This window comes from Leptonychotes weddellii, chromosome 11, assembly GCF_054177405.1.
Source record: "Leptonychotes weddellii isolate Sample4059 chromosome 11, ASM5417740v2, whole genome shotgun sequence".
In the NCBI taxonomy this organism is placed as follows: Eukaryota; Metazoa; Chordata; class Mammalia; order Carnivora; family Phocidae; genus Leptonychotes; species Leptonychotes weddellii.
The window spans coordinates 78,385,385-78,394,893 of NC_138379.1; the positions used below are offsets into that span (position 1 = coordinate 78,385,385).

Here is a 9,509-nt window from a genome sequence, read left to right on the forward strand (position 1 = left end):
GGAGATTCCTATGTGCAATCACTGTGCTGGGTGCCTTAGTCAGTGTCTCCTTTAATTCCCATTTTGCAGATGAGAACGGTAAGGCTCAGGGAGGGTAATTCTCCCAAGGTCAGGCTCTCAAAGGGCCTGTGTTACGTGCCTGAGTTGTATTAGAAGCCTTCCCTTAGGGAGCGCTGGAGGCTGCCATGACTGAATCTTGCACACGCACACAGAGGATGTTCGCACCACTGCTACCTTCCAGCACCTTCTCCCACCATCAAGTGCAGGGCGCATCTCAGACGCCCCGTGGAGAGTTCCACTGACCCTTGAATTGTGTGGATGCACTTACACGTGGATTTCTTATAGTACAGTACTGTACATGTGTTTTCTCTTTCCTATGATCTTCTTAATATTTTCTTTTCTCTACCTGACTTTATTATAAGAATACAGTATACAGGGGCGCCTGGGTGGCTCAGTTGGTTGGGCGACTGCCTTCGGCTCAGGTCGCGATCCTGGAGTCCCGGGATCGAGTCCCGCATCAGGCTCCCTGCTCGGCGGGGAGTCTGCTTCTCCCTCTGACCCTCCCCCCTCTCATGTGCTCTCTCTCATTCTCTCTCTCTCTCAAATAAATAAATTAAAAAAAAAAAAAGAATACAGTATACAATGTACATAACAGAATACATGCTAATTGACTGTTTATGTTATTGGTAAAGTTTCCCATCCACAGTAGGCTCCTAGTAGTTAAGTTTTGGAGGAGTCAAAAGTTATATGTAGATTTTGGACTGCGAGGGGGGCAGTCCCAATAACCCTGCATTGTTCAAGGATCAGCTGTATTTCCTTACTTGCAGTTCTGTTAATGTTTCAATTCTCTGAGCTGTAATTTCCTCCTAAGTTAAATTTTGATGATCTCTTATGGTCTTTCTTAACAAAGATGAACCCTTTAATGCCTGGGAGCCCAAGGCTAGCTCTTCCCACTCACCCACCAGACAGCGGATACATGTGCTTGGCAGCCCCCTTACCCTTTGCCAAGCCTGAGAATTCTATACAGAGCCCAGGCCCCTGTCTGCTTAGGTTACAGAACACAGGTGTGTGGTGGGGAAAAAAAGCACTGAAGGAGAAATCTGAGAAATTTGCAGGGATCCTAGTGACCCCCTGAAGTCTGGGGAGCTGAGGTTCAGGGAAGACTAGAGGTGCATGCACTCTGATCTTGAGTTTCCCTGCCTTGGTAAAGTCATTTGTATTCACTGGGCGGCCCCCTCCCCGCACTGCCGTATTTAATTCTGGCTACAGTATAAATAGAACTTGGCACTCTGGCAAAGCACACCACCCACCACTGTGTTCCTTCCCTTTTGGGACATCAACTAAATCTGAGCCTTTGATTCCCTCTAGTGGCTCAAATCGGCAACTTTCATAGCTGCGTCTTTGCATTTATTTATTTAATGTATAGCGCCTACTGTATGCACCAAATTGGTGCTGGGTTCTCTAGCTTCGCCAGGGGCATGGGATGCTGGTTTCATTTGATCATTGTATCCAGTGGAAAGTGAGCAGGGGTAGAAACCATAGCTCCTTCTTCGAAGCTTAGCTTAGTGCAATGCAAACTGGCTAATCTCCCTGCTGTCCTATAGCTGCTTTATGGGGACTGAGGGAGGATGGGTTTTATATGGGTTATGCCTTAAAGGAGTTGTAGGACCTCAGGGCAACTCCTTTATCCCTGAGCCTCAGTTTGCTCATGGGTGAAACGAGTACATGGGTTAAATTTTAAGTCCATCCAACAACTGTTTTTTGAGCACCTGCAGTGTGAGGGGCCCTGGGTTGAGAGCTTTGGGAATGTAGTGGTGAATTGGTACCTAATCTCAAGGAGCTTACAGGCTAATGGGAGAACCACATGTCCAGGAAGCCACATAAGACATAGGGCGGAAGCAGCCTAGCGTGGCTGTTGGAGTATGAGCTTTGCAGTGAGACAGATCTGGGGTTGAGCCCCTGATCTGTCCTTTCCTAGCTGTGTGATCTTGAGCAAATTGCTAAGCTCCTCTTTCGGTTTCATCCACAGATTTGGATAATCACCGTTTCTTCATAGGGTTGAGTAATCAATGTACAGCCAAACCATATGACATACTTCCTAAATGGTGGCCACTCTCATTGAGTTTCAAGTTTCCAACAGAAATAAGAGAAACCTTATTGGGAATGTCAGTAAGACCCTATGAGGGGCTTATCCTGTTGGTTCTGAAGGCCCTTTCTTATGCCCCACAGATCTCTGTGGTCTCCTTTGTTTGCCATGGAGCTTGGGAATCCACCTGCTGCTTCTCTGAGGGTGGATGCCTCTGAGGGTCCAACCCTGCAGTGTCAACCCAATCTGCCCCCCTGTTTAGAGGGAACTACAGTCTTCCCTGCTCCCTTCTTCCTCCTTTCAGGCCCTTTTCCTTTCTACAGATTTACTGCTAATCTATCTTGGGAAATGAACAGGGAATAAGAAAGGTAGCTTATATGCTTCTGTGAGCCATGATCCTTGATCTTTAGTGCTTAAAACCCTCTGAAGTGGCAGAGTGAGTGCTCCTCAGGAGAGAGGACTTCACCAGCAACCCTGACACTTGGGGCTGTTCCAACTTGGAGGTTGTATGATTCTGTTACCTTGTGAACTTGGCATTGGAACATTGTGAATGGCTTTTCATGCTGAGCTCCTTTATCATGTGCAAGGAGACAAAGGAGGATCTTAGAGCACATCTTAATGCCAGACACATCATACCTAGAATCCAGGTGAGGTTATTTAACACCGTGGATTTCATAGTCCATGGTGTCTGAAATGAATAGGAAGGAGAGAAGGTGAGCGAGCCTGGAGCCTAGGGTTGCTGACAAGATACCATTCCTGGAACATGATGAAAATTAGAGGTAAAGAAAGACAAAAGTGGAACTGAAATCCTGTTGGCCAAAGGGATACTGGATGGGTGGAGGGATGGGATCCAAATGTAATAACTTGGAATTTCACTTTGGATAGGAAGGGTTGCTTCATATTTTGAAGCCACATGGGATGAGACTATAGAGATTGGAAGACAGAAGTTGGGGGAACAGAGGATGAGTGTCCCTAAGAGAAGCAGGAACTGCCTATAAGATCCCGCTCATTCCCTGAGGCATCCTGCACTTACCTGTCGGTCTGTGGGGGTAGCCTGTCTCTAAGGTGGCTCAAGGGGTGAAGTGATATCTGGAGCCTGTTCTGGGGAGGATGCCAACCCCTGCCTTTCCTTTGGTTTCTGTCCTTTTGCAAGCCGGTGCTGGTAAAGGAGAGAAAGTTAAAAAAAAAAACACAATTGTTGACCTGAGTAATTTCATCATCCATAAAAACGCAAAAAGGTAGGAAAGACAATGCGAAGAGTATAATTCGGGGGGCTAAAGAAGATAATGATGAATTCAGTTAAAGGAGGAGCCAGTGGGAGGTTCCAGGACTTCTGGTACCTCTGGTCTAGGATTCTTCCAACTCCTTGATTTGCCCCTTGCCCACAGGAACACCCAGTAATTATTTGTTGTAATATTTGCTTACCACACATAGCTGTGCGTTTCTGCATTACTCATTAGAGGCTCTCCTCTTCCAGTTTCCTACTATATTGGAACCTTGGGGACTCACACCGAGATCAAGAGAGTGGCAGAAGAAAAGGTCACTTTGCCCTGTCACCATCAACTGGGGCTTCCAGAAAAAGACACCCTGGATATCGAATGGCTGCTCACCGATAATGAAGGGAACCAAAAAGTGGTAAGTATACAATTGGCCAGAGCCCTCCCCCCAGCCCTCCCCCCTGCTCTTCCCCTCATCCTCCCACAGTTGTCTTTCCTCAGTCCTCCAGTTTTCTGTAGGGTCGGAAAGGGTTAGAATTGCTCTTTCATCTGGCTTATAGTTGAAAGACTCTAGAGACAAAAATTATAAACAAGGAATGGTATTTGGGTCTTAAAGATAAGAGATTCTGTGTTCTTTGGGCAAGCAAGAAAGCCACCTATCATTTGCCCAAGGAGGGAATCTGTGCTGTTAGTGTCTTTCCCAAGAAGGGAGCTAAGATGCAGTAGCTTGATTCCCAAGCCTAGTGGCCAGAACCCCAGATCTATACTCGGAAGCCTGTTCCTCTTCCTCCTCTGAAACCATTACCACCTGCCCATGTTTAAGCTTTGCACAAAATCATGACATTCAAGCTCTGAGATCATGTAATATGACAAACGACATATGATGCAGGACATGACTGAAAATGTTTATCACATATATAATTGGCCAGCAAAAGAATTGGTACTGGTTCTGGGGTTGGAAAATGAAGGAGCTGGCCCTGGGTCTTCTGTGCTCAGGATGCTGAGGTCCATTGGTGCTTATGGGCTTTTGGGCAGAACTCGTAGCGCTTTGCTCCCGATGATCCACAGGGCTGGTCTCTGTTGAGAGTGAGAAGTAAGTAGCTACCACATTATCCTGTCTGCCTTGGCTGCATTCAGCTTTCCTCAAGCCGGGTTTTCTAGCATAATTCTTCTCATTCCATTTACCCACTGACTTTTTTTTTTTTTTAATTATTTTATTTTATTTTATTTTTTTTTAAGATTTTATTTATTTATTTGAGACAGAGAGAATGAGAGACAGAGAGCATGAGAGGGAGGAGGGTCAGAGGGAGAAGCAGACTCCCTGCCGAGCAGGGAGCCCGATGCGGGACTCGATTCCGGGACTCCAGGATCATGACCTGAGCCGAAGGCAGTTGCTTAACCAACTGAGCCACCCAGGCGCCCCCCACTGACTTATTTTTAAAAAGCTTTTGGTTGAGGGGCGCCTGGCCGGCTTAGCTGGTGGAGCATGCAACTCTTGATCTTGGGGTTGTGAGTTCGAGCCCCATGTTGGGTGTAGAGATTGCTTAAAAAATAAAATATCTAAAAACAAAAGAAGACAGCATTTTTGGTGGAAAGTTTTGTGATTTTAAAAAGTCACATAAAATAAGCCAGGGAAACTGACTTTAGACTTTTCTTCCTTTTCAGAACTTTACCTCTTGCCCTACTAAAAAGTGAAAGGTTGTCTTTTCTTCTTCTCTGTCCATACCCCTGATTTCATAAGATGGTTTGTGCTGGAAGAAACTAAAGTTTTCACTAAAGTAAAACCCAGGATCATTGTTGGATTTCAGCTCCTACATCACTTTGTCATTTTGATACTGCTTGTCATTTTGTTCTCATAGTTCGTCATCCTGAGACACTCTGTTCTCCGTAGAGCAAGGTCACCTTAAACTGAACATACTTATTCCGGCAAATTCTTAGTCAGTCGTAGACATGATACTCTCTGTTCTGAATAAAGTAAATAAGAGCTGTGTTCCTCTCACAAAAATTTAAAAAGAATGACTGCACTCATCTAACTTTCAGGCAAGTGTTTTCATTTAAACTAAAGAAAAAAAAGAGCTGCTTGTTTATGTAGCAAAGTGAATATAAGGCTTAAAAGTTTATTGCTGACTAAAGCAGACCACTAACATGGCTTTAAGCAGCCACAGTTCCCTACTTGTCTTTAATTAACACTCCAAAGTAAGGATCGCAATTTATTCAGTCATTCAGAGCACATGGATTTATTTAGCAAATACTGTATGCCAAGCTAGGCACTGGGATACAATAGTGAAGAAGATATCAAAGTCTCCACCTTCCGGGAGTTTACAGTGCAAACCCATTCAGTAATTAAAAAAAAAAAACAAAAAAACAAAAAACAAAACCAAACTTTTTTTTTTTTAAGTAGAGAGCTCTAAACATTAAGCTATGTTCCAGGTTCCAGTCTGTTTAGCACATAATATCTCATTTAACTTAATCATCATAACTAGGGTTATTAGTCTCATTTTTCACATAAGGAACTCCATACAGCGTGTGCCCAGACACAACACACAAAGTGAGAAAGGGGCTTAAGGTCACCCATTTTGCTGTTTGAAATGAGGCACTGTGATGTCAATACCTGGGCTGTTAATTACCAGCTATGTTACCTTCATAAATAATTTGAAATTATAATCCGTGTTGTGTAGGAAATAAGGAGAATGTGGGAAGAAAATTATTCCAGACAGAAACAATTGTGCCAAGGCCCTGATGCTGGAAAAAGCTTGGCACTATTGCAAGTTCTAAAAGATCAAAAATCAATTTATTTTATTTATTTATTTTTATTTTTTAAATTAATTAATTTATTATCTATTTATTTATTTATCAGAGAGAGAGAGCACAAGCAGGGGGAGCTGCAGGCAAAGGCAGAGGGAGAAGCAGACTCCCCGCTGAGCAGGGAGCATGACGAGGGGCTCGATCCCAGGACCCTGGGATCATGACCTGAGCTGAAGGCAGACGCTTAACCGACTGAACCACCCAGGTATCCCTCAAAAATCGATTTAGGTTAAATTGAGTCACTACTGGATTCCCACTATCCACATACTCAGTCACAAAGGAGGTAGTTGAAGAGATAAATGGGTGAAGAGACAACTTGAGAACTAAGTGACAGAGATCATGATGGAGATAAGCAGAGTGTTCTAGATGAATATAAAGGAGGCACCATTGGCCAAAAGTAGTTGGAGAAGGGGAAAGGTCAAGGGCAGCTCCTGTAAGAAATCACAGCTGATCTGAGTGCTGATAGAAATTTCCTCATTGCCCTGAGGAAATCACAAGAGTGTAGACACAAAGGCTGGAAAGTTCTGGGAAATCATGAGCAGCGAGCATAGGTGGAGTATAAAATGTGAGCTTACAGAGGTTGCAGGACCAGAACATGAAAGGTCTTGTATAACAGGTTAGGGAGCTCAGATACTTTCCTATATTGTCATGGAGTTCTTGAAAGATTTTAGGAGCGACAGGGACATAGATACATCTTAGGTGATCACTCCAGCCCTGTGCAATGGCACACTGATTTAAAGGAGTCTTGAGTAGAAGCAAGATCAGCTGAACAATTTCAGACTATACAATAGGGGCTTACACTATATTCATGGGTAGCTGGAATATCAAGATGGGCGTAATACACAAATTTAGTGGGTAAATTTGCCACCATGTTGGGAATGAGTGAGGGTGAGAGAGAAAATACGGGGCGGGGTGGGGGGGCGCCTGGGTGGCTCAGTTGGTTAAGCATCTGCCTTCGACTCAGGTCATGATCCCAGGGTCCTGGGATAGAACCCCACGTCGTGCTCCCTGCTCAGTGGGGAGCCTGCTTCTCCCTCTCCTGCTCCCCCTGCTTGTGTTCTCTGTCTCTCTGTCAAATAAATAAATAAATCTTAAAAAAAAAAAGAAAAAAGAAAAAAAGAAAAAGAAAATACAGGAGGGGCTGGACTGGATGTGGTGCCTAAGATAGGCTAGCCAATGACCTGGACACCAAGGTTAGCCTTGCATTTCAATCCGAGCGGAATTGGCTCCCTCACTTTTGTCTAGGAGGCTCAAATATGCAGGAACATTTTTGGGCAGGTAGGCAGTTTGGGGAATATTTGAATCTCAGCCTAGGTAGATAACATGTCCTCTAGAACTCTGGAGCTTTCCTCCAGGTTCTAGGGATGGAAACATAGTTAATTTCCAAAGTCTGAGTGAACATCTCCTCCAGGGTCAGTCACAAACACACAACTGAGACTTTCCCCTCTATTTTTTGGATGGAGAAATTAGGGCAGAGATGTTCTCATTCCCATGTCAAACCCCTCTGGCCACCTCCTTTCTCCCTTTCCCCCTTTGATATTGAGGAAGAAAACTCCTGATCAAGGGGTTGAGCTTCCGACTCTTGATTTTGGCTCAGGTCATGATCTCAGGGTTCCTGGGATTGAGCCTCGCATCAGGCTCATGCTGAGAGTCTGCCGGAGAGGCTCTGTCTCCCTCTCCCTCTGCCCTTCCCTCTGCTCACATTCTGAATGAATGAATAAATAAATAAAATCTTAAAAAAGAAAGAAAGAAGGAAAGAGGGAAAGAAAAAGAAAGAAAAGAAAAATCTTGGATCAAAAACAGAGAGAGAAGCCTACATCTATTTCTGTTCGAGGCAGGTGCATGATTGCTAGGCAGGGCCTGACACAGCAGAGCACCTGCCAGAAAACTGAGCTGCTCCATCTGCCCCATAAAGTCTTAACAAATTGTCCCGCCTCCTCCTCTCTTTTCTCTTTAAAACTGCGTTGTTCACAGGTCCACCAGGAATATCACGAGACACATGGCCCCACAACAGCTGCAATTCATGTGCTTCATTTTTTGTTTGTTTGTAAAAGGATTACATTTATGTTCACTGTTCTCCCATCACCGCCCCCACCCCTCCGAGCAAGGGCTTAGTCTCAGCTCTACATTTCCTAGAATTAAAACCACAACTAAGACAAAGAGACACACACGTACCTGATATTCAATGTGCCTCTGAAAAAAACTGAGCCAAATCTCAAGGCTGGAACTGAGCCCAACCTGTGTCCTAAATGGGTGTGAAATGCTCATATTAGGCAATGGTAATTTAATTACAGTAAGATTATTTTGGGGTTGTACAATGTCTGCTTTCCAAAGATGTTAAATACTTACCTTAGTTGTCCCCCCACCCCCCTTTTTTTCCCCATTAAATAATGGGACAAGATTTGGGGGAAAAGGGGAGAAAAGCACTCGGGAGTCAGCCCTACCTGTATGTACTAAGTGCTGTGGTGCGGATATGTCCAAAGGGCTGAGGCTCGCAGGAGGAAGTCAATGATTCTATCCAGGAAAGGCTCTAATACACAGAAGGTAGGCCTTTAGCTTGATCTTGAGGTCTGTGTAGGTGTTGTTTAAGCCAAAGTAAGAGAGGCATTTCAAAAGGAGAGAAGACCACATGATCCAAGACAAAGACACATCAGAGGGTGTTGTTCAGAATCAAGGGACATCGAGCTTGGGGACGTGGCTATTCAGAGATGCGAGGACAGGGACCAAAGATGAGGCATAGTCCAGGCTGCACTGGCCTTAGGCGCCACCTTCAGAGAGCTGAACTTTAGTCCACAGTGTGCACAAGAGAAGGAAAACAGATGGAGGCTTTCAGCTAGGGGGGCTTTGCTATACAAATGAATGGAATGACTAATGTTCTCTGGGTACTGGGCTGGACAAGCTTGGAAACCTTAGGGGCTTTCATGAACCCAGAACCAGCCTAATAAAAGTGATCGTGAGTGCTTACTATCTCATTCCCGCAAAAACCCGATGAAGTAGCTTACTCCCATTTTACAGTTGAGGAACTTAAGGTTTAGAAAGGTAAATTAACCAACCGTAGGTGCAGAGCTGTAAGTGGAGGGGCTCCCATTTGAATGTAAACCAGTTGACCTCCCTGCTGGCTCACTCTCAATCACTGTGCCCTGGTGCAGTGTTTTTTCAAAATCAGGACCCAGTAGTGGATTCTAAGCGAGCACACTGTTTTTTTTTTTTTAATTTTTATTTTTTTATTTTTATTTTTTTTGCGAGAGAGAGAATGAGAGAGAGCACGAGAGGGAGGAGGGTCAGAGGGAGAAGCAGACTCCCTGCTAAGCAGGGAGCCCGATGTGGGACTCGATCCCGGGACTCCAGGATCATGACCTGAGCTGAAGGCAGTCGCTTAACCAACTGAGCCACCCAGGCGC

The 9,509-nt window shown here is 44.7% G+C and overlaps 1 protein-coding gene across 1 annotated transcript in view; it reads left to right on the top strand.

Moving 5' to 3' along the window:
* Positions 1–2,767: 2,767 nt before the first annotated feature.
* The window catches only part of CLMP (CXADR like cell adhesion molecule), a 23,643-nt gene continuing 16,901 nt past the window's right edge, over positions 2,768–9,509 (top strand). Inside the window, 2 exon segments of the mRNA XM_081797354.1 lie at positions 2,768–2,799; positions 3,547–3,721. Coding sequence (XP_081653480.1) covers positions 2,768–2,799; positions 3,547–3,721 — 207 coding nt within the window.